Genomic DNA, 26489 nt, shown 5'->3' on the forward strand with positions numbered 1-26489 from the left:
TGCACATAATTATTCATTCAGCTTCCTTCAAAAAGTTCGGGAGAGTTAGAAGCAGATGCTATATGAATACTACTTAGGCCATCGGATTTCTTGTATAGTAGTTATATCCAATGAATGATTAAGAAGCATTTTTGTTTCTGAAGTAATTTCTAGTTTTGCTCTTGAACACAACTTCTGTATGAATTAATTCAGCTTTTATTTGGGTATGTTTTGTTCACCTGTGGGCAGTATGGTTCTATACTGCAATTTATCACTAGAAAGCTAAGCATTGTAAGAAAATTCTTCCTGCAAACATATCAACATTTTTTTAAGCCATATGCGTTTAGATATTTTTAATCAACCTGGGCTAATGTGTTGGAACAAGTGGGACTTGAACCCAGGGCTTATGGCTCAGAGGTAGGGCAGTATTACTGTGCCACAAGAGCCCTTGCAATTAATAATGCTTTGCAAATGTTGGCAGCTGGCGCCTTCGGCAGTGGGTGGATATGTTTAATTGCTTGTTGTTCTTGTTCCAATACAATGTAGTTTTAAATGATGGAGCAGTTCATTGGCTCTTTTCTTTACTACTGACCCCAACTTTCCCATCTATTTGGGGACCAGACAGGGATATCCTCCCACCTTAGATAGTTCTCTTTGAGTATCATTGCAGGCAGGAAGAGATTCAAGACTGGCAGAGTACTGTAGTCACTTCCAGTTTTTGCCTCTCTATATTCAGTCTGTTCAGTATACAATTGTCCTTTTATAATGTCAGCACACATTCCTCGACACAAAATTCATGTTTTGATTACAAGTGCTTGAATTGTTTCACTTTTTAAAGGAAACTCAGACACTCAAACTTAGGAAAGCTGACTCTAACTCAGATTTACGGAAGATGTAATTTTAAAGGTCACTCGACATTTGGGAGTGCTGTTTTAATAGTCCCAGATTGTTGGTTTATATAAGAATGCTTTGTCAGTACCTGTCATAACTCAAGCTTGAACTTTTCTGTGGTACCATTACATTTCAGAACTAGATGGCCCCCTCACCATTTTGGCTACAGTGGTATCTCAGACAGTAAATGACCAGCCACATTTCCTTGATCTTTGATAATGCCATTGCCTCTTTCCAATATGATAGCTACCGTTGAGTAAAAGATTAAATACGTGAGCCATACCAGAACTGTGGTTACAGGAGCAAAATAGATTGTATTCTCTAAGGATTTATAAGCATGTTGCCAAGGTTGAAGGATTTGAGCTATAAGGAGAGGCTGAACATGCTGGAACTGTTTTCCCTGGAGTGTTGGAGGCTGAGGGATGACATTATAGAGGTTTATAAAATCATGAAGGGCATGGATAGGATAAATAGACAAAGTATTTTTCCTGGGTTGGGGGAGTCCAGAATTGGAGGGCATAGGTTTAGGGTGAGAGGAGAAAAATATAAAAGAGACCTAAGGGGCAATGGTTTCACGCAGAGGGTAGTACGTGTATGGAATGAGCTGCCAGAGAAAGTGGCGGAGACTTGTACAATTGCAGTATTTAAAAGGCATTTGGATGGATATATGAATAGGAAGGGTTTGGTTGGATATGAGCCGGGTGCTGGCAGATGGAACTAGATTGGGTTGGGATATCTGGTTGGCATGGATGGGTTGGACCGAAGGGTCTGTTTCCATGCTGTACATCTCTATGACTATGAATGGCTCAATATCAGACTCCTAGATGTTTATTCAAGATCTAGAAGGCTCATTGTGGTTTAAGATTATGTAATAGGCAGCTGCTCCCATCTACCATTCAATAAAGCTTGACACACCTATCTAGGGAAGTTGACTTGATGGCCAACATGTCACTGAACACCATATCTACCCCACTATGCACACTGGAGCTGCAGAATGCACGAATCATAAGATGCACTGCAGAAATTCAAACTCATTCTTTCTATACTGCATAGATCTCTGTTGCCAAAAAATTAGGAATATCACCTTCAAAATCTCCTTCAGATTATATTCTTGGGCATATACTAAAGGGTGAAAATTAACCTTAATTCACATGATAAATTTCTGATTTTATACTTTAACTAAAAAAAAACCAAAACAGTGTCAAAACATAACATCACACGATTCATGTCAACATTGGAAAAGATTATCCTAATTTCTTATGTGAGACTCTTAATGCTTCTCTTATATATACCATAAATGCAGGTGCAGATATCCAAAACATGTGGCAATTAGCTGAAAGTGAGAGTTGATAAATTCACAAGAAAGGAAACATGTCATCAGAGACCTGAGTGATTAAGCAGTTGTATTTCCTCTTTGAGTTAGTTTGAAGGAATATTAAATCAGTGCGAGAACTGAGACAGTTGCCTCTGTCAGACATTGCATTTAATTTTGTGATGGAGGATAAAGATGAAAAGTAACATGGGTGGTGCGATGGAAAAAGTTTTCAGTTGTGTGTGAAATGAAAGAAAAAAAGTACTGGGAACGAAGGTGTAAGTTAGATTGGAGTAACTGTATTCAATGTCAAGTCAAGTATAGAAAGAGAAATTAGGATAGCATTTCAACCACCAAGAAAAGTTGGGTTCTCATTCTGGTAGAGATTATAAAGATTGCCTGCTTGGAAACCCAACATCATTGCACTCATTTTCACCTTCCAGCTAGCATATAGAAAATCTCCACAGAGAAATTGCACAACTGCTGCTTGACCTTGTGAAAGACTTTTGCTCAAAACACTTATTCTGAGACTGAGAGCATTTCCACTACTTTATAATTGGTCTCCAATATTTTGGAAGTTATTCTGCCTATCATGTATTTGGCTCACCTTAATCTGAACTTCACTGCTGTCAGCTTTCGCTTTAAGATAGATCTTTAAGCAACTGGAAAAGCACCACCAGCAACAGTTCTCTTCAGCTTATGCTATTCCAGGATAAGAAGTGGTGAACAGAGAGCTGCAGTTTGAAGTAAATGATATCCCCACAATAGGATATACAGACAGGATTCACTAGAGATTCAGCCTTTCAAAGCAGGTCCTTGCTGACACGTACAGCCTGAGGGTCAGGTGAGCATGCATTACCTGTGTCCATCATGGACCACAGAATTGAATGGTTTTTACCTCAGGCCTGCAAAAATTACTATGCAATAGTACATGTCCCAGGTTACTAATGTGATATTTGTCAGCTTTTGTTTTGATGCATTTAGATAAAACTATAGTTTCAGTCCAGTTTTTATTTTACTGCCCATAAGCCTCTCGGGACTTAATCTGTCTACTCCCTTAGGCAAGTCGGACACAGAGCCATCACATCTACATCTGTTGCTGAATTTCCACGTGGATCGGGGAGGTGATGGCCTAGTGGTATTATCATTATATTATCATTTATCCAGAGACCCAAGTAATGATCTGAGAAACCAGGTTCGAATCTTGTCACAGCAGATAGTGGAATTCGAGTTCAATAAAATTCTGAATTTAGAGTCTAATGATAACCATGAATCCATTGCCAATTGTTGGGAAGAAGTCCATTTGGTTCACTAATATCCTTTAGAGAAGAAAACTGCCATTCTTACCTGGTCTGACCGACATGTGACTCCAGACCCACAGCAATGTGGTTGATTCTTAACTGCCTGCTGGGCAATGAATGCTGGCCTAGCCAGTAGCACCATCATTCCACAAATGGACAAAAAGAATCATAAATTTCCATTACAGTCAAGGTGCCCTGAGCTGAATCAGCAGTCTTCGTCAATCGGAAGTGATCACATCAATGTTCAATTGGTATGTGACCACAAGAAGATTATAATGCTTGTTTATTGCTAAGATAGTGGTAAATATGGACAATCAAATGTTAACTTCTGTTATCTTAGAGTCATAATCATAGAGTTGTACAGCATGGAAATAGACCCTTCGGTCTAACCCGACCATGCTGACCAGATATTGTAAATTAATCTAGGCCCATTTGCCAGCATTTGGCCCATATCCCTCTAAACCCTTCCTATTCATATACACATTCATATGCTTTTTAAATGTTATAGTAGTACTAGCTTCCACTGGCAGTTTGATCCATGCATGCACCATCTTCTGCATGAAAATGTTTCTCCTTTGGTTCCTTTTGAACCTTTTTTCACTTTAAACCATACCCTCTAGTTTTGGACTTCCTCACCCCTGGGAAGAGACCGTAGCTATTCACCATATCTATGCCCCTTTTGATTTTTATAAACCTCTATAAAGTTACTCCTCAGCCTCCAGCACTCTAGGGAAAATAGCCCAAGCCTATTCAGCCTCTCCTTACAGCTCAAACCCTCCAAACATGGCAACATTCTCGAAAATCCTTTCTGAGCCCTTTCAAGTTTGACAACATCCTTCTTATAGTAAGGAGACCAGAACTGCATGCAGTATTCCAAAAGTGGTCTAACTAATGTCCTGTACAGCAGCAACATGATCCCCCCACTCCTATAATCAATCCATTGCCCAATAAAAGCAAGCTTACCAACTGCCTTCACTATCCTATCTACCTGCAACTCCACTTCCAAGAAACTATGAACTTGCACTCCAAGGCCTTTTTGTTCAGTAAGACTCCCCAAGATCTTGCTATTAAGTGTATAAGTCCTGCCCTGATTTGCCTTTCCAAAATGCAGCACCTCACATTTATTTAAATTAAACTCCATCTGCCACTCCTCGACCCAGAGGCATATCTGATCAAGATCCTGCTGTATTCTAAGGTAACCTTCTTTGCAGTGCACTGCACGTCCAATTTTGGTGTCATCTGCAGGCTTACTAAGCATATCTCCAATGTTCACATCCAAATCATTTAAGTAAGTGATCAAAATGGATGCAGCACCAATCCTTGTGGTACACCACTGGTGGCAGGTCTCCAGTTTGAAAAAAACCCTCCAACACCATGGCTCCATGGCTAGTTCTCCCTGTATTCCATGTGATCTATACTTGCTAACCAGTCTACTGTGAGGAACCTTGTCAAACGTCTTAAGCGAAATCATCTTGTCGTTACACCGAAGTCTTTTCATGGATGAAAATGGTTTTTAAATGAAGCACGACTACTAACCTAAAATGGCTGCTGTGATCACAGATTAAGTCTCGAGATGCTTATGGGCAGTAAAAAAAAAAACTGGACTGAAACTATAGTTTTATCTAAATGCATCAAAACCAGGCAACTGAGTCACTGCCTAGAAATTCACCTCTCCTATCTTACTTTACACGTGTAGAATGATTTCACATATTGTGAGATGAAAAACATATTTGCAACTTCCCTCTTCCCACCCCCCTTTTGATTTTTTCTCTCTCGCTTTCTCCCCCTCCCCCTCTTGCACGTGCTCTCTCTTCCTCTTTCGCTCCTGTTCTCACTTTGTTTTTCTCTGTCATAATTTTTCTCTCTGTTTCGTGCTCTCTTGCTCTGTAAATTGGAAAATGCAGTATTGAATCTTTGAAAGGAAACTGAACAGGTCTAGCAGCGTTTGTGGAGAGAGAAACTAAATTAACATTTCTCCTCCTTCAGAACAAGCCTTTATCCATGTTATTACGTACTTGAACTAGTCAGGAGTCAAAAGCAAATATCTCTAGGTCACTTTTTTTTTGTGTGACCAAGCAGAGCATGTTTCATTGAGAGATCATTTTTGAAGCAATTATTATAGTGTCAGTAGGTTGAGAGTAGTATGGAAAGTGACAGGCAATAATCAAAGCTAGAGCTTATTTAGTGGAAAATGGATACATTTTATAAGGTTCATGAGACCGGTAAATAAGATAAAGTGTTGGGGTGCTTTCCTTCATTGATTGAGGTATTCAAGAACAGGGATACAACACTGGAAATATATAATGTGTTGGTTAAGCCACATCTAGAATTTTGTGAAGAGTTCTGGTCACCACATTACAAGAGGACATAATTGCTCTAGTTAGTACAAAGAAAATATAAAAGAGTTGCCAGGGCTTCAAAATGTTGTTATGAACTATAGGCTCCTCAAGCTCCTGGGTAATTCAGAAAAGGCAGGAGGCTTGAATATATTCCTTTTATTTGCAGAGAGCATGCTCCTGTATGTGAATATATATGAATGTATAAATAAGCCTTATTGTACACATGATTGTCTTAAATCAGTTGTTAGTCCTGCTTTTAACGTGTCCAGAATTGTTCAGCGAGTGCTGCTCAATCATGGACTTGTATCTAAGAATAACATTTTCATTTTGTTTTTGCAACTGCATGCTGGTTGAGTATGAACTGTACTTGTTACGTCACTTTGTTTAATTTGATCATTGGAACTTGTGGCCCACATACCTACATTGTACTGACATTTAAACCCATATATGACATGTAATGCCTGTTACTTTTTCCATGGTAATGCCTTGGTCAGTTGGAGTCTACTTGCAAACCAATCAGTATTCTCTTCTTTCTGCAGTAAAATTATTGTGATTATTTGAAATTTGACACATCTTGATGAGTGCAAGATGAAAAGTTACTGCAACAAGTCTCTATTCAGCAATATTCATGCTCTATTTTACCAAGTAACTGTTCAGAGGAACGGTTCCAGTGACGCATTGGTAACTTAGTGATGAATTGGAGAAGGTGAAGTTGTTCTTGCTTATGAAGATAAATTAAACTTTGGTAGAGGTAATCAAAATCATGAGTAGATAGAGAACCGTTCCCATCACTAGTAGAAGGATTGAAAATTAGAACTATAGAGATTTAAAGTAATTGGCCAAAGAATGAAAGGTGACATAAGGAAAACTTTCTAATGCAGTGATTCGGATCTAAAATTCTGACTTGAGAGTCTGATAGTGACAGATTCAATTCTGGCTTTTGATATGGAATTAAGTAAGCACCTGAAAAGAGACATTTGCTTGGCTATGTATAAAGTGCTGAGATATAGGATAAGCTGAGTCTGTGTGTGGAGACCTAGTATGGGTACAGTGGGCCAAATGGCCTTAATTTCTCACTGTTCACCCTATCATTTTGAGAACTTTAATCATGTGGAGAGATGAGAGAAACTTGGATGATTCTCCTGAGGGCAATGAAGGCTAAAGGGATGTTAATGGAAATGTTAATTGTTTGATGGGGTTAGATTTTATATTGGCAGCAGGATCACAGGTTTCACCAATGTAAGATAATTGGTAACAAATCCAGCTATGAAATTTAGACTCACTGCGTTATGATCTGGAATGCAGTATATTAAATTGTGGTCAGAGCAGATTTGGTCCTTCCTTGGAAAAGGAACTGGTATTTGTACTTGAAAACAAGCAATTTGAAGGCTCTGAACAAAGATTAGGACCCAGGCATGGATGGCTCCTGTGGTGAATAATGCTGTGGTAATCAGTCGATACTCGTTCCTACATATATTGGTAACAGATCATTAACATCTATTGGTTGAAACAAGAAGAACACAACTATCTGCAGGTTCTCCTTCAAGCAACTCACCATGCTGACTTGTAAATAAATCGCCATTCCATCAGTGTTTCTGGGTCATAATCCTGGATCTCCCTCCCTAATGACATTTGGGTCAACTAATAGCACATGGACTGTAGTTGTTCAAGAGGGCAGCTTACTATCACTTTCTCAAGGGCAACTAAAAATGGACAATAACGTTGGCTCAGTTAGTGATGCTCACATTCTGTGAGTGAATCAAAATTTTTGAGAACAGGTATTTGGTAATTCTACCCCATGATAAATTTATATTTAAGTTCCAGAGAATCCTACTTGATATTCTTTCCAACACTGACAATGATATATTTGCATGAGAGTCTTGGAAGAACTTAGAATGAATGTTCACTAAACAACCTTGATTATAATGTTCACTCCTTGAATATTTATATCGGGTAAAGGTCAAGTCATATGGTCCTATCAGAACATAGGGCTGATTTCTTATTAGAAAGAGACATGGGTGGTGGTTTAACCTGAGAGTCACCGCACCTCAGATGAGAGGTTGAGAAACAGAATCCTTCAAGGTAACCTTAGCTGGTGTGGGAATTCAACTCACGCTATTGACATTACTGTGCATTGCAAACCAGTTATCCAGCCAACTGAGCAACTCTTTAGAGGCAAAGAAGAACTTGCATTGTATTGTGGTTTTCATGACCTTTTGGTGTCCTGAAGCAACTTGCAGCCAGTTAAGTCATTCTGCAGTGCAACTGGAATGGAGAAATTGGGACAGCTAACTGGCACAGAGCAAGGTCCAACAAATCACAGTATGATAACATAACACTGTTTGCTAGCGAATAAATACTGACCAGAGGAACTGGGGAGTCCTTCTGCCTTTATTTGAAATTGTATCATGGAATCTTTTGCTTTCATCTCAGGGAGCATTTCATCAGTGAATCAATACCACTATTGCTGCAACACAGCCTCCGTATTACATTGGATGGTCTGCCTTGTGTTTGTACAAGTAGCTTAGGCAACACTTGAATTTGCTGTCGTTTGACTCAGGTGACAGTGCTACCGAATGAGTTGTGGCTGACACAAATACAGTTCATTCTTTAGTTGCAAAGCTATGCTGTCTGATCTGTTGCAAATAGAAACTTCTCTGGGTATCACTTCCATTTATTGATTCACTTCACATGCTGCCACGACAATTTAGGTCAAGCCTCAGGATGAAGCTTTGTAGAAGAACCACTTGACTGTCTTGAATCCTATTGGTACCACACAGTGTCTCAGTTCATTCTTATAGGAAAATTCAAGGATATGCAAAAGAATATGGTAGTATGTATAATTGGTAAATAAACTACATTTAAGAAAATTATTTTTGATCAAAACAAAATAGACTTTCTAAAATAACTTGATGAATACTAATGCAAGATTTGCAAGTTAAGCATTTGAATATCTTTGTTTTAAATGATAAAATGCACAGTTTTTCTAAAAACATGCAACAAGAGGGAGCAAATAAGCTGTTTTTGGTTTAATCTCAAACTTGGGCACGAGAATGTGAGAAGGTAGATGTCATTGGTCTTTTGTAATTTAATGGTGAAAATGAAGCTTTGCAGCAATGGTCAATATTTTAACAAATGTTTCTGTACATCTATGCACTAAAATAGAACTGCTCAATCTATAGCTAATACATTTGAAATAAAAACCTCGCAACACCAGTAAAATCTTAGTTGGTAGAACAAGAAAGTAACTGAATGCATTCACAGTCATTTCCTGTTTTTGGCAGATGCTTTAAGTTCTGAGGGAGGATATAGTTCTGAAGTCTGTCCTGGCATGTTGGTTGTGGCATCCTTCATAAGCTGAGGCATTCTGATTAGCAAAGATACTTTTGTGAATTGTTTCTTCATTTGATGTAGGTTTGTTTGTCAGAGGAAAGGAAAGATATTTTATCATTCAAGCACACAAGCCACATTTTAACTGCAGATTTGGTGAGAATTCACCTTTTTGTGCTATTTCTAGCAGTTACTGGTCAAGGCCTTGTATTTGGCAGTTAAGGGAGGGACTTGCAAAGTTGGAATGTGTGTTGGATGATGCCATTTGAACTCAGCTACAAGAACTAGTAGGGCCCTCCTGTTCTTCGGCAGTCATGTAGCTTAATTACCAGAAACTGGTTTCTTGTTGTCTGGACTCTTTTGACATGAGAGTGTTAGGATGGTGAGGTTATGGATTTTAGAATGAAGTCATAAAATTTATCATATCAAATTCAAATTTGGCTAATGCCAGAAACATTGTATTACAACTCACTTCCTGGGATCTGTATTTTTATTGGATGATGTATGGGGAAAAATATAAAGCCCATGAGGGAGGTCAACATTTTTTTAATAAACAAGATACTTATTTCCTGCATTTCCAAGAAGGTGGCACTTTGTTGATGCTTGTAGAAAGATATCACCACTAGTATTATTCTTAAGAAAGACTAAACTCATTAGAAAAACAGTATTCTCCCCAGTACATTACACACATTACAAAATCTCCTCACACTTGCTATCACAACTAAACTAGCCACAAGTACTGGGTATTCTACAATTACTAACTGATCTCCTGCCTGCACAATCTCTGCTCCCATCCACAGGACAAAAACCAGGGGTGTGCTAGAAAACTCACTTTGATAGATGGAGCTGCATGTCCACTTAGGCAGCTCAGAACTATTTACCAGTGCCACAAGATGGCAGGTGCCAGCATAATGTGAGAAATGTAACATTGGTTACCAGTGATGAAGAGGTTAAGGGTGTAATGATGGTGTGAGGGTGTTAATCAAATAGACTGCTCTGTCATAAGGGTATAAAACATCAGCAATTCCCAGTTTAGATTTTATAAATTCTACTTATTAACAAAAGTTTCTCTAGTCCCTTACTTCTGAGGAGAGGGACAGAGGGAAAGAAATATTGTTCTGATGGTATAATTTACCTAATTGTTTATCCATTTTCCACCTATATATTGTGTACTCTGTTTTAGGGAATAATTTGAAATATGCATTTCATACTTCTGAACTGTTTAAATAGAAAGTGGAGAAAATACTTTTTTATTGTCCCACTCTATTATTATGGATTACTGCATATGCTTGTATGAATGTCAACTTTTGGAGACTAATCTTTTACGTCAAAAGTCACTTTTACGCAGTTCATATTTTCCACATGTGGTTGATTTGGATCCCAAGTGAAAATTAAAAACAGTGCTTCAATAAATTAAAATTAAAATACAACATGAGAATTGATATTAATCATAGTATATTCATTTTATGACATTATGAACTATCTTTCTTATTAATTATTATAAGATGATTAATTTTTGTGTATTTACTGATAATTATTTTCTTTCCTGTTTATAAATTCACAATTAAATTGAACCATTACAGCTCTAAGATTATTCTTTGGTTGTGAAATCCCAGGGCTTTGATCCATTTAAAACAAAAAGTTGAAACAGGTTTCTTATGAGATCAAAGTTTTTACCAGTATGTATGGTAACACCTGTTAGTCTGCTGTTCCAAGTCTATACTTGTTGATTCCTCACCTCAGTAACACTTTTGAACTGTGCCTGAATTTAGTTTCCACCTGTATTTTCCAACAAAGATCTTTGGATAGTCATGAGGAGCACAAACTTGATTTCTTCTTGCTCTTTGTTAGCCCATGATTTATGAGACTTCCTCAATGGTAACTAGGTATCTGAAAATGGATAAGATAGAGTCATAGAGTTGTACAGCATGGAAACAGACCCTTTGGTCCAACTTGTCCATGCTGATCAGATATCCTAAATTAATCTAATCCTATTTGGCACAAATTCCTCTATCCCTTCCCATTCATGTACCCATCCAGATGCCTTTTAAATATTGTAATTGCGCCAGCATCTCCCATCATCTCTAGCATCTCAATCCATACACGCAACACTCTGTGTGAAAAAGTTGTCCCTTTTATATCTTTCCCCTCTCACTTTAAACCTATGCCCACTAAGTTTTAGATTCCCCTATCTGGGGGGGAAAAGACCTTGGCTATTCCTTCTATCCGTGCCCCTTTTGATTTATAAATCTCTATATGTCACCCCTCAATTTCTGACTTTCCAGGGAAAATAGCCCCAGTCTATTCAGCCTCTCTCTATAGCTCAAATCCCCCACCCCGGCAACATCCTTGTAAATCTTTTCTGCAATGGTATCTTAATAGCTATGTTTGTATCCAAAGCCTCCCACTATTTGGAGCAAACCGTGCACAATAGCTTCTGTCGATCCATGTTCATTCACACTTCGGTGAAGCATTATTTTCAGTGTTAAAAGTGATACCTCAAATTTTTTGCTTTTTTTTGGGCAAGGGAACCTAATTAGATTCCTAATTACCATTGTAAAAGCAGGAAAACGAGCATATAAATCAAGTAACAATGTTCATGTCAGTGATTATTTGTGAATAAAACGTTTGCCTTTAGAACAAGGGCAACATTTTCTAGTTTTTATATGGTTGCATCACCTATGGTTTTCTGGCAGTTAATCTGTGAATAGGTGGTGCTTTACCACTGAAATGTAATTAATGAATCTCCTGAATTGAAAGCTTACATGGGTAGAAAATAGGAGCTAGTTTGATGTTTCAAGGGCAACTACGCATGTGCAAAGGAATCACAGCACCATATTTTCACTTAAAATGTAGACTTTGTATCTTTATTTAGTTTGTAACAGGCAATTTAATTCTGATGCTTTAGATCCCCGGTGTAAACTGATTCTTTTTTGATTGTGTCACACTTTCTTTGACCCATACGCATCTATATAGAGGAGAGATCCTGCAGGCACTCATTCTGTCTAGTAGATACAATGTACTTGTTACCAGTATACCGGAGGTCTAGGAGCAGGACTAAAGCGAGGGTAGACTTGATGCTTCGAGGCTTTCTGGAGTGGCAAGATGAAAACTAGCAATAGTAATGGGGAACCCAATAACTGGTGGGGAATGGGGACTGATAGCATCATCTTTAGCCAAGGATTAAGTTTATGAAGGATTTGATCAAGATGGCAGAAATATTAAATAATTATTTTGTTACATTGGTATTTACCAGAGATCTTGAACAGGTACATATGAAATTGGATGACAGTATGAGCAATTATGTAAATGCATATAGATTTTTTTTAAAGTATGTACTGAAACAAAAGAATGTCAAAGAGAGTGACATTTTATTCCAGGTGGATTTTTCAAAGCCCATGCCTTGTTTCCTTGGATTTGAGCTGGCCTATATTGTAAAATTAACACTCTCACTCTGGATTTGTCTCCTTTCCACTAACCATTATCATTCTCTGTTTCTTTTTTAATGTGACCCCCACGATGTCTAATCATTCTCACTCTTTAACCTTCTCTTGACTTACCCTTCTGTGCCACATGCTCTTCCTTCACACTCTTCTGCAGGAAAACCATCCCTTTTGGTTAAGAGTAATATCTGATTTAAAACATTAACACTGTGTCCACAAATACTACGAGACGTGCTGAGTTTTTTGAGCACTTTGTTTCTATACTAGCAAGTTATCATCTTTACTTGATTTCTGTATTGAAAAGCTTGATTAAATTGTAGATGTAGGATGAAAATTAATTACTGGAAATAGCCCATTATTAAGGATTACTGTGAGCCTCTTTTTCAGAGGACAGTCTGTTTTGGTATTTACTGATTTAGGCCAAGTTGCAAGGAACATTTTTAAAACAAAACTACATGCAGACATTGGGAGATGGAAAGCTCACACAACTAAACCTCTTGCTATCCCCTGCCAGTAAGCACATGTATCGGAGTACAAAGTTAAAAAAAATCACACAACACCAGTTTATATTCGTTCAGGCTTATTTGGAATCACTAGCTTTCAGAGCACTGCTCCTTCGTCAGGTGGTTGTCATAGGCCCCATTATTTCTATTCAGTGATTTTCTATTAAGTGAGGTATTGCTGAAACACAGCTATGGCATTATAGGACAACTACCTGTACTGAAATGTATTTGATTTCTTTCCATGCACACCATTCTACAAGGAACAAGCTAGTAAATGTTTGGCTTTGGTTCATTTGGTATAATATTTATAGTATATAAAATGAAGCTTGTTAAAGATCTGGGGGAAAGTCTAGGGTTTGTCCCAATCTAGGATTACAGATTGGAAGTCAGCTGAATTAAGTGAGATTGAACTTGTGGCTGAGGCCCTGAAGAATGATGTTTCACATAGAGTATTGATTTCAAACATACCAGGACAGACTAGGTATTTCTACTCGATCTGTCTGCATTGAGTTGAGATAATGGGGTCTGGTTTCTTTGCAAACAAGACTTTGTTTTCTCTTTGCTTATTGAAATTCATCTGTATCCCCATAGTTGTTGATTAATCTACAGAAAAATGGGATTCCTTTACAGATTTAATTTCTGTTACCACTAAAACACTTTTTAAGAATTGAGCAGTTTGCAGTGGTTGAAATGTTAATTTAAGCATGACCTAAAGACGTTTAGTAATTTTGTTGAACCACTCTGGTCTGGTGGTAGCAAAATACCCAAAATTTAAATGCGGTTTTGCACAGTTTCTTAGGACAACAGAAAGTGCACTTTTGCGATCAAGGTCAAAGCAATATGTTTTGTAGCACATAGCAGATCTAGTTAATGCAGTACTTCCCACTCAGTTCTCTGAAAAATGGGTGGCAGGCAGCTGTCAGATTCACTTTGAAGCCTCTGCAAGCAGAACTTGGATAACTGAATGGGGGTAGCTAAGAAAAGCCCTACTCTTCAAGAGCTTTATAAAGATCAAAATATACATTATTGTGAAATTAAAAACCCAACTCAGTGTGTTTTTCATCTTGATATCCTGCCTTTTGAGATTATTTCCCATTGTTGAATGAGCTTGATAAGGATCAAGAAGATTGATCAGCTTTAATAAAGACACACTCTTAATGAAGCCTAATTTGGTTTCTTTACATGAGTACTATACTTAATCTGGCAAATAACTTCTTTTTTCTGGATTTACAAATTTCTTGTTTCTATCTGCATCTAATGTAGTGTGAAGTGGTCAATAAACCTTTTTTAAAAATCTCTTTGGGCTGATTCAACTTTGTCATGCTGGGAAACTATTGACTTTCTCTTGGCTGATTTCTCTTGAGGCATCTCAGTTGTCTGAAGACTCAGTTGTCTGAAGACTCAGCATGGGAGAAATTATTGACACGCTCATCTTCCTGGTAGTAAAAATGCTCACGCCTTTATTTTGGCTGTGTTTTGTTGCTGTTAATGAAGTTTACTGTTTGGAGTACAAAATTATGAATAACACTTTGAAGTTGAAGGAGAAAGAACTTAGTTTCTTATTAAACCTACCTATGATCCAAATCAGTTTTAACGATCATTCAGAGCTGACAAGCCATGACAAAAATCGCATTAGCTCCTGGCCAAATTTTTTCAACATAATGGAATTGAAGCCATTGTTAGCACTTACTTTGCAAATTTTTCCCTCTGTTTATTCTCAGTGGTTTATAACTGTTTGAAGAGATACAAGTCAGCTTTGCACACGCTTGCATTTTAACATTAGGAATTGACTTTTAATGATCTGTAATGTACATAGTTTGTTCTTTGTATCTTAAAATATACATGTTTAAATATTGAAAAGTTTAACCCTTTGTCTGCTTTTGCAGGAGATGGATATCTTGGTGTTTAGCTGTGTTCTGGACAAAGAAAACCACACTGGTTAGATTGGTACAAAGAACAACATTGGAGTGATTGCTGTGTGAAAAGACTTGTACATCTTTTTCAGGATGAAGAAAATCAGCCTTAAAACGATCAGAAAATCTTTTAACTTAAACAAAGGAAAAGATGAAAATGAATTTGTGGTCGTACAGCACCAGTCACTTGTCAATGATTTTGGGAAGGAAGATTCTCTCTTTAGTTGTTATGGGAAAGATTTGGCTGGTAATGATCTAAATAAATCAGATGAAGATGATAAAGGACCAAAAAATAAATCAAAAGGTGAAGGTTTGATGGGCACATTGAAAAGGAGGCTTTCTGCAAAGCAGAAACAAAAGGCAAAAGGGAATTCACCTCCTCTTAACTTGGAAGATGATCGATTTTCTTCCTCTTCAACTCCAGCAAGTATTAATGACTTAAAAACTCAAAGACCCTTAAGATCCACCTCACTTCGGGGCCATCATTATAGTCCTACACCTTGGCCTTTACGATCAGCCAGCTCTGAAGAGACCTGCATTAAGATGGAGGTTAAGGTCAAAGCATTAGTCCACAATAACAGCCCAAACCAGGCATTAAATGGCGTTCGTAAGGAGTTCCATGATATGCAAACAGATCGTGTCTTTCAGGAACAGAGCAATACAATTGAAGAAATTGAGCCCCAAAATGACAGTTCTAATTTGAATACTGATGAATCTTGTCATGTTCCTGTGGTTATTGGATTGATGCCTCAGAATTACATTCAGTACACAATGCCTTTAGAAGAGGGAATATTTCCTATGGAAGGGTCCCGTACCTGTTGTCTTGACAATCCATTGCCTATGGAAGTTTCATCAGTGCCATCCCATCTATGTAGCAGCCCACTACAGACGGATGAAGGCCATATGGTCCCAGAATTAGTGGTTGCTTCTGATATATTCTTGGACCCACCTGTAAATGGTCTTTTGATTGGTACAACTGGTGTCATCTTACCGAATTCAAATTCTAATCATGTTGATCTTCCTCCACTATCTCCACTCCTACCTCCAATTCCAAATCAAATGCAATTGACATTTCCTGGGTTTGGTGGTACAGCAGCTCATGTAGCAGAAAGAGTTCGTCATCATTTGAACTTTGATCCAAATTCTGCTCCTGGAGTAGGGAGAGTTTACGACTCTGTACAAAATAATGGTCCAATGGTGGTCACAAGTCTCACTGAAGAGCTGAAAAAACTTGCAAAGCAAGGATGGTACTGGGGTCCCATAACACGATGGGAGGCAGAGGAGAAGCTTGCCAATGTGCCTGATGGTTCTTTTCTTGTACGTGATAGTTCTGACGACCGTTATCTTTTAAGTCTGAGTTTTCGTTCACAAGGCAAAACTCTTCATACTAGAATAGAACACTCAAATGGAAGGTTTAGCTTTTATGAACAACCTGATGTGGAGGGGCACACATCTATTGTAGAGTTAATTGAACACTCAATTAAAGACTCTGAAAATGGAGCATTTTGTTATTCTCGGTCTCGTCTACCTGGCTCCGCAACTTATCCTGTAAGACTAACAAACCCAGTCTCCCGATTCATGCAAGTGCGTTCACTACAGTATCTGTGTCGTTTTGTTATTCGTCAATACACTCGAATAGACTTAATTCAAAAACTGCCTCTGCCAAACAAAATGAAGGATTATTTGCAGGAGAAGCACTACTGAAAAGTTTTGAAATCTTGCAGATTGATTGCACTTTTGGAACTGGAATGCATTGGAATTTAAAAAAAATATATAATTTATCAAAAACTAGATTTAAGAAGTTGTTGTTTATGTGCTCCTTCATTTTGTAATCACAGGCCTTTGTTCTCGTTCTCTTATCCTCCTTCCCTTCTCCCCACCATCCACCCAACACCTGTTGAACATGGTCTACTATTTGCCAAATTGTCACCCCATTTTTCACATTGAGCTGCAACATTATTTTCTCAATCACCTATGAAAGACTGCCACAACCAATCCACACCCAGTTTTTATAAATTTTAAACTGTTAACTGCAGATTTGCAAAACTGTTCTCGAGAGCTACATTGAAGACCTAGTCCCTTGATTATGGCTATGTTGTGCACAGTATTCTGTGCAGGCTGGTTTTATTCAAGAGCAAGTGACCTTCCAGCAGCAGTATGTACCAAATGAGATAACACCTGGGCAATTTGTCTTTAAAGCCAAGCCATTGAAAAAAAATCACTGGAGTAAAACAAGACAATGTATTCAGTGTCTTAGCTGGTACACGGGGTAAACAGTGTACTATTTGTTGTTTAATTGGCTGTGTGCTGACATTATCAGCAGCTGGCAACCTGGAGTGTTGTATCTTGTCACTTTTCCTCTGTAGAGAATTACTGTAATTCTGACAAACCTTCCTTAACAGACTTGTGCATGAGTCCAAAAATTCATGTTTTTTTCTATTGGAATTGCTTATCTTAACATTCTTCTTTTAAAGGGGGAATTTGTTTTTTATACTCCTTAATTCAGAATTTTCAGTTTGATTTGAAAGATAGTTTCCAATGCCTTTTTAATGTAGAGCACAACATAGATTTATTTTCACACATCTGGTTTGCACATAGGGTTCATATGCCAGTTTGTGCTTGTCTGCCCCCGGACCAATTTTGTAAAGGACCATCATGCCAGTATTTCTTTGAGTAATGGTTTGAAAACCAGTGGGAGACCACATTAAACACAGTAAATATTGAAGAGTATTATCCCTGGTTTTAAAGGGAGCTGATGAGCTTTATTTGCCAATTTCAGAATTTTTTCAAAATGGTTGTAGGATATCAACATTAATTTCTATGAGGTAATATGGAATGACTTTTTATGGATTTGTTTGTTTTCAATGGAGTAATATGAATTGTAATTTGGATATCATGGTTCAGGACTTTGAACAATTACTCAATGTCTGTGTATCCTTGTAATCACCAGGTAAAGATTGGTTAATCATACCAGTGAGGTAAATTGGATGTTTTGTGATTTTTATCAGTTGGCATATTATTACTCTAGTTCATTTGTATTTTAATAGACCAACTGACTGAAATTTAGCAATAATTTCTTTTCTTTTCCACCTTCAGTTGAAGTACTTTGTGCACTTTTAGGTTGTGTATTTTTTTGTTTCATATTTTCCTGTATTGCCATATAGAAAACTTCTGTAAGTGTACAGGCAAAACTGTTCCTATAAAATCATTTGTAATATGCCAATTATTAGTGTATGCTGTCATTCATAGCTGACACAACACCTTATTCTTGTTTGGTCTTACACAATAAGCATCACGCAAATGTTAAACTTTGACTTTTTTTACCATATTCAGGCATCAATAGGTTTTAAAATATAAGATGAAAGCTGATAACTTCCAAGCTCATACAATCTTCTGTTTTTTTGGAGCAGTCTTCATTTGAACAAACTTATTTACACTAAATGCATACAGTATTTTTTGGGTAACAGATATTTTGTATGTTTCTACGTAAGTATGTAATCGTATTAACATTGTTCCTTTAGTTTAAAAAAGAACAGAAAAGCATTACATAGTTTACACGTGTTTAATGCTTTATGACATATACAGTGTTAATATGTAATTTAAAAATGGTAAAAATGTTTTACATCTGAAGTTTACATTTTTATTTGGTGTTGAGTAGGAAAACCTTGAAGTTAAACAACCTTCCGAGCTCTCCTATATCCTGGTATTGTGGTATAGTTGATGGATACCTGCTGGATTTGTTTGTTTGCAGTGTGGTGAAAATGCAATGCTCATTATACCATGTCCACTGAAAAAAAAAATCATGATCCTGACCTGAGATGTAGGCTTATCGGTTATGGTTTTCTGTAATCTTAAAAAGAAATCCATATTCTATAACTGGTGCTAGCCAGAGATTTGAGGAATTATTGGAGAGGCCTGTGGGGAGGGATCGGATGTGCCTCCGTCAAGCAATAACTCAATATCTTAGAAGTATTCCTTTGTCAGGATGCTTCAAACCCTATTTGACATGGAGTCTGTAATTAATGGACATGAAGTAATTGAAACCCTGCTATAAAGGAAAGTAACTAAGGGGTGGGGAAAGGACCTTTATGAAACAAGGATTGTGTATTCCATTTTATAATGATGCTTTGACCTGGTATCTTAATGATCTATATCATGTATAAATGATCCTTTATATTCTGTTATATAGTGACCTATCAATAGCCTTGCCACGTAACCAGCAATGATCATCCATTGCAGAAAAATTCCCATTGGTATCCATTATACATTTTTTTATTATTGGCTCACTTTTGACCCAGCACATTTCTTGCCACTATCTTAATACTAATTTTCCACTGTATCTATCCTTATGATCTCAGAAGGAAAGTTACCATGTAAATAATGTGCACAAGAAGAGGAACTTCACAGACAATACCTGACAACTGGTTGGACTTCACTTTCATGTTTCTGTCTTGTTCTTTATCTTTGGGGAAATAGTTGCCTCTTGTCTCTAACCTTTAGACTTGGACTTGAGCATACATTCCCAGTCTGTTTAGAACTTGGATTATTGGAATTGTTTTAGTGCAGTTTCCAAGCCTCTGAAGCAATCACTTTTTTCTAAAGCATGTCAACTGATATTTGTTGTAAATCTTCCATGAAAGTAAAGGAAATATCAAATCATAAGTATTTGTTTTACTTATCTCCCCCATCCTACCTTCTGCACAAAAAACTTCCTAGCTACCATTGGTTCTGAGGAAAGGTCATGAGACCCAAAATGTTAACTCTGATTTCTCTGCCAGACTTACTGAGCTTTTCCAGCAATTTTTGTTTTGTTTGTGAATGATAACATTGGTTATGGTAGACGTTTTAGTTTGTACTTATCTTGAACATCTGGATGTAACGGATGTAAGTTTACTTGCTGAGTTGGAGAGCATCAAGGTAGCCCACAAGCCCACCAACACTTAAAACAGCAGCTAATGAACTTGAAAGACCCTATACAGATGACAAGCAAAACTAATGTCATTTAAAAAAAGTTGTAATAAACAGGCAGAAAACTAGCCACCAGGATACATGAACATCAACTAGCCACAAAAAGACATAACCCACTCTGACTACACCACATACAGATGAGGAAGGACACTGCTTTGACTGGGACAACACATCCTTCCTCGGACAAGCCAAACAGAGACACGTGCGAGGATTCTTAGAAGCATGGCATTCCAACCAGAACTCTTATCAACAAACATATTGACCTGGATCCCATTTACCACCCTCTCGAGAAGAAGAGCAGGAAATGACATCACCGACCCAAGGAAACCTAAACACATAAAAAGTGGACCATACCACCAGTGCTTCGCCGAAGGCTCACTGAAGATGTTACCTAGTATGGTATGAAATGTCTGAAAGCGAACCTTCCAGCTCAGTGAGCAAAATTTCCATCCAGAACTTCAACCAGAGCTACAAATCTTCTCAAAATTCGCTATCTGGATGTAAGTTTGCTTGCTGAACTGGAAGGTTAGTTTTCAGACGTTTCATCACATTACTAGGTAACATCATCAGTGACCCTCTGGTGAAGCACTAGTATTATGGCCCGCTTTCTACTTGTGTTTAGGTTTCCTTGGATTGGTGATGTCTTTTCATGTGATGTCATTTTTGTGTTCTTTTTCTCAGAGGGTGATAGATGGGATCCAAGTCGATATGTTTGTTGTTAGAGGTCTGGTTGGAATGCCATCCTTCTAGGAAGTCTCTGTTGGGCTTGTTCTATGTGTATGTATTTTCCCAGTCCAAGTGGAAACTTTTAACTTAAAAGTTCCTATACAGTCAAAAGCAAAACGAACATTATTTACAAAATAGCTTGCAAGAACTGTAACAAACACTCCATTGGACAAACAGACAGGAAAACTAGCCCCCAGGATACATGAACATCAACTAGCCACAAAAAGTCATGACCCATGTTCACTAGTATCCTTACATACAGATGAGGAAGGACATCAATTTGACTAGAACAACACATACATCCGAGGACAAGCCAAACAGAGAAAAGCACGAGAATTCCTAGATGCATGGCATTCCAACTGGAAATCTTATCAACATTTGGATCCCATCTATTGCCCTCTAAGAACAGGAAATGAGATCACAGGAAATGACATCACTGACCCAAGGTAACCTAAACACAAATAGCAGGCCATAACACGGCTGTTTCACCGGAGGCTTACTGATGATACCTAGTATGGTGACGAAACATCTGAAAACAAATCTTCCAGCTCAGCAAGCAAACTTACATCCAGAACCTCAAATTGAGCTACAAATCTTCTCCAAACTAGCTATCTTAAACATCTCTATATAGGCCTGGGAAACACAAATGTCTGGTGTTCTACAGCTGAGGGTCCTATTAAGTGCTACATTTCCAGATGTTGAAAGATTCTATAAGTGGGATAATCTCTATACTCTTGCACATGGGAACGGTTTATTTATTTGATTTACATGGCCTTTTAATTGTCGTGAAAACACATCTTCCTAGTTTTAGTCGCTTTAAAAGTGATTGCTAATAATAAATAATATGAGGTGCATATTAGAGGCAAATGCAGCCAACAATCAAGGTTAGGAGAGCTGAAAAATGAGTGTCAGGTTTTTAAGGGCCAGAGGAAATAATGAGACGTTGTGGTTTAAGAGATTTCCAGAGATCATCGATGTAGACTCTGTCATCCATGTTTAAATGACAGGGAGCGGAATTGCAGATGAAGCCCACTTTGAAGGCTGAAAGATATGGGCTAGGATGAGAGATTGGAGGAGCTTGCTAAGGCAAAGAGGTCAGACTTTAAGTTCAGTACGTTGAGATAAATAGTTGATGTTGCGGTTGCCATTGTAGCAGTTACTGGATTAGTGGTGCTGGAAGAGCACAGCAATTCAGGCAGCATCCGAGGACAGGTAGGTTTCCAGCATCTGCAGTCATTGTTTTTACCCCATTGTAGCAGTTACTCCTATTAACACAAAATAGCGTAGTTTTAAGAAAGACCACCCACTCATTTCACTGCAGCACCTATTTTAAAATGGATTTTGTAAAAATAGAATCCACATCTGATTGGGTATGAAATGCATATTTGGATGGAGATGGGCAACCCCAGAAATGTGGCCAAAATCTGAATGCCCTGTGGTATGAACTAAGGTGCCTTTGCTGTTAAACAGTAGTGCAAAACCACCTTTTCATAATAAAACCAGTGGGTAGCAGCATTGAATTTAATAATGATTTTCAAAGTTTTCTATCTGGTTTTGTAAATGAACAAAAACTGAAAACAACTAAACATTTGACTCCAAAAGAAGTTACAATCTTAGTTGACAGAATTTGGGGTTTTCAGTGTTAAATGTCATGTAAATTTAGCTGCTAAAACAACAGCATCTACTCTGTATGCAGCTACCCAAGATACAAATTTGTACGGGTTTGTAGTTTTGGACCAGGGAGCATCACTGTGCAGGACCCCACTACATCCTCCACCAGTTGCTGTGGGTAAGCATGCAAAGTTAAATGGTGAAGAATTAACTTAAAAACCTATTCAGATTTTTTGCCTTGACTATTATCCTTCAAACCAATGGATCTCTTTTCTAATTATCCTACCAGTGGCTGCCCTAGGCACTCTTACTTGAATCAAGATACTGAATGTTTGATGAAATGTCAGCATTCCATCTTTCTATCCCATTCTGAGAGCAAATTGAAAGTTTTTTTTGGAAAGGAAACAATCCATTGTTTTAAAAAAAAATTGTCATGGGATATGGGTGTTACTGACAAGGTCAACTTCTGTTGCTCATTCATAATTGCTTTTGCATTTGCCTTGCTCTGCCCTTTCAGAGGGCAATTACATGTCAACCACATTGTCCTGGATCTGGGGTCATATATACCAGACCAGCTAAGGATGGCTAATTTGCTTCACTTCCATTAGTGAACCAGATGGATTGTTATGACAATCAGTCAATAGTTTCATGGTTGCCATTGTCCAGTTGTTTAAAAAATTAATTCAAATTCCACCAATTGCCTTGTTCAAATCTGAACCCCAGATCAATTAGCCTGAACCTGTGGATTAATAATCTAATGCCAGTACAGCCAGGCTGCTGCTTACCCCTATGTTCTCTGTTTCCCCTCACCTAGAGTCATAGAGATGTACAGCATGGAAACAGACCTTTCGGTCCAACCCGTCCATACCTACCAGATATCGCAACCCCATCTAGTCCCGCCTGCCAGCACCCGGCCCATATACCTCCAAACCCTTCCTATTCATATATCCATCCAAATGCCTCTTAAATGTTGCAATTGTACCAGCCTGCACCACATTATCTGGCAGCTCATTACATACACGTACCACCCTCTGCGTGAAAAAGTTGCCCCTTAGGTCTCTTTTATATCTTTCCCCTCTCACCCTAAACCTATGTCCTCTAGTTCTGGACTCCCTGACCCCAGGGAAAAGACTTTGTCTATTTAACCTATCCATGCCCCTCATAATTTTGTAAACCTCTATAAGGTCACCCCTCAGCCTCTGACGCTCCAGGGAAAACAGCCCCAGCCTGTTCAGCCTCCCCCTGTAGCTCAGACCCTCCAACCCTGGCAGCATCCTTGTAAATCTTTTCTGAACCCTGTCAAGTTTCACAACATCTTTCCAATAGGAAGGAGACTAGAATTGCATGCAATATTCCAACAGTGGCCTAACCAATGTCCTGTACAGCCGCAACATGACCTCCCAACTCCTGTACTCAATACTCTGACCAATAAAGGAAAGCATACCAAATACCGCCTTCACTGTCCTATCTACCTGCGACTCCACTTTCAAGGAGCTATGAACCTGCACTCCAAGGTCTCTTTGTTCAGCAACACTCCCTAGGACCTTACCATTAAGTGTATAAGTCCTGCTAAGATTTGCTTTCCCAAAGTGCAGCACCTCGCATTTATCTGAATTTAAATCCATCTGCCACTTCTCAGCCCATTGGTCCATCTGATCCAGATCCTGTTGTAATCTGAAGTAACCCTCTTCGCTGTCCACTACACCTCCAATTTTGGTGTCATCTGCAAACTTACTAACTGTACCTCTTATGCTCGCATCCAAATCATTTATGTAAATGACAAAAAGTAGAGGGCTCAGCACCGATCCTTGTGGCACTCACTTGTCACAGGCCTCCAGTCTGAAAAACAACCTTCCACCACCACCCTCTGTCTTCTACCTTTGAGCCAATTCTGTATCCAAATGGCTAGTTCTCCCTGTATTCTGTGAGATCTAACCTTGCTAATCAGTCTCCCATGGGGAACCTTGTCGAACGCCTTACTGAAGTCCATATAGATCACATCTACTGCTCTGCCCTCATCAATCTTCTTTGTTACTTCTTCAAAAAACTCAAGCAAGTTTGTGAGACATGATTTCCCACGCACAAAGCCATGTTGACTATCCCGAATCAGTCCTTGCCTTTCCAAATACATGTACATCCTGTCCCTCAGGATTCCCTTCAACAACTTGCCCACCACCGAGGTCAGGCTCACCGGTCTATAGTTCCCTGGCTTGTCTTTACCGCCCTTCTTAAACAGTGGCACCACATTTGCCAAGCTCTAGTCTTTCGGCACCTCACCTGTGACTATCGATGATACATATATCTCAGCAAGAGGCCCAGCAATCACTTCTCCAGCTTCCCACAGAGTTCTCGGGTACACCTGATCAGGTCCTGGGGATTTATCCACCTTTAACCGTTTCAAGACATCCAGCACTTCCTCTTCTGTAATCTGGACATTTTGCAAGATGTCACCATCTGTTCCCCTACAGTCTATATCTTCCATATCCTTTTCCACAGTAAACACTGATGCAAAATATTCATTTAGTATCTTCCCCATTTTCTGTGACTCCACACATAGGCCACCTTGCTGATCTTTGAGGGGCCCTATTCTCTCCCTAGTTACCCTTCTGTCCTTAATATATTTGTAAAAACCCTTTGGATTCGCCTTAGTTCTATTTGCCAAAGCTATCTCATGTCCCCGTTTTGCCCTCCTGATTTCCCTCTTAAGTATACTCCTACTTTATACTCTCCTAAGCATTCACTCGATCTATCCTATCTATACCTGACATATGCTTCCTCCTTTTTCTTAACCAAACCCTCAATTTCTTTTGTCATCCAGCATTCTCTATACCTACCAGTCTTACCTTTCACCCTGACAGGAATATACTTTCTCTGAATTCTTGTTATCTCATTTCTGAAGGCTTCCCATTTCCCAGCCATCCCTTTACCCGCGAACATCTGCCACCAATCAGCTTTCGAGAGTTCTTGCCTAATACCGTCAAAATTGGCCTTTCTCCAATTTAGAACTTCAACTTTTAGATCTGGTCTATCCTTTTCCATCACTGTTTTAAAACGAATAGAATTATGGTCGCTGGCCCCAAATTGTTCCCGCACTGAAACCTCAGTCACCTGCCCTGCCTTATTTCCCAAGAGTAGGTCACGTTTTGCACCTTCTCTAGTAGGTGCATCCACATACTGAATCGGAAAATTGTTTTCTATGCACTTAACAAATTCCTCTCTATCTAAACCTTTAACACTATGGCAGTCCCAGTCGATGTTTGGAAAGTTAAAATCCCCTACCAGAACTACCCTATTATTCTTACAGAAAGCTGAGATCTCCTTAAAGTTTGTTTCTCAATTTCTCTCTGACTATTGGGGGATCTATAATACAATCCCAATAAGGAGACCATCCCTTTCTTATTTCTCAGTTCCACCCAAATAACTTCCCTGGATGTATTTCTAGGAATATCCTCCCTCAGCACAGTTGTAATGCTATCCCTTATCAAAAATGCCACTTTCCCTCCTCTCTTGCCTCCCTTCCTATCCTTCCTGTAGCATTTGTATCCTGGAACATTAAGCTGCCAGTCCTGCCCATCCCTGAGCTGTGTTTCTGTAATTGCTATGATATCCCAGTTCCATGTTCCTAACCATGCCCTGAGTTCATCTGCCTTCCCTGTTAGGCCCCTTGCATTGAAATAAATGCAGTTTAATTTATTAATCCTACCTTGTCCCTACCTGCCCTGACCGTTTGACACACTTCTGTTCTCAGCTGTACCCATCTCAGATCGATCTCTTTCCTCACTATCTCCCTGGGTCCCACCATCCCCCACCTTACTGGTTTAAATCCTCCCAAGCAGTTCTAGCAAATTTCCCTGCCAGTATATTAGTCCATTAAAGTCTGTATTCTCTAATCAGTCCCTTCCCCAGTTGGGACACCTTATCCCAAATGTTTTGAGTATGCTGGGACACATAAAACAGTCCATATAAATAGCCCATATCTTTCCCACGTGTGCCCCGTCTTGAAATTTGGTGCCGACATTTTCTCTTTTGGGTTTTCTTTCCTTTTGATTTTTTGGTCCTCTTCATCCCTTTTCCTTCCTTTAGACATTTTTGCCCTTGCCCTTGTCTTCTGTTCCATGCTGAAATATTCCACCCTCTCTTCTCCCCTCCTCCCTTTGCCACTTTCCATCCTCT

At 38.7% G+C, this 26489-nt stretch overlaps 1 protein-coding gene across 3 annotated transcripts in view; it reads left to right on the forward strand.

Moving 5' to 3' along the window:
* socs6a (suppressor of cytokine signaling 6a) overlaps positions 1-18234 on the forward strand; it is a 59555-nt gene extending 41321 nt beyond the window's left edge. For all 3 annotated transcript variants that reach the window (XM_043688463.2, XM_043688461.2, XM_043688464.2), the window contains one exon: positions 14985-18234. In XM_043688463.2, coding sequence (XP_043544398.1) covers positions 15105-16715 — 1611 coding nt within the window. In that variant the 5' untranslated portion in view covers positions 14985-15104 and the 3' untranslated portion in view covers positions 16716-18234. The remainder of the gene's footprint in view (positions 1-14984) is intronic.
* Positions 18235-26489: the final 8255 nt, after the last annotated feature.

Source organism: Chiloscyllium plagiosum, unplaced genomic scaffold, assembly GCF_037043375.1.
Source record: "Chiloscyllium plagiosum isolate Xiang-an unplaced genomic scaffold, Cpla_swu_hap1 HiC_scaffold_4, whole genome shotgun sequence".
Lineage (NCBI taxonomy): Eukaryota > Metazoa > Chordata > Chondrichthyes > Orectolobiformes > Hemiscylliidae > Chiloscyllium > Chiloscyllium plagiosum.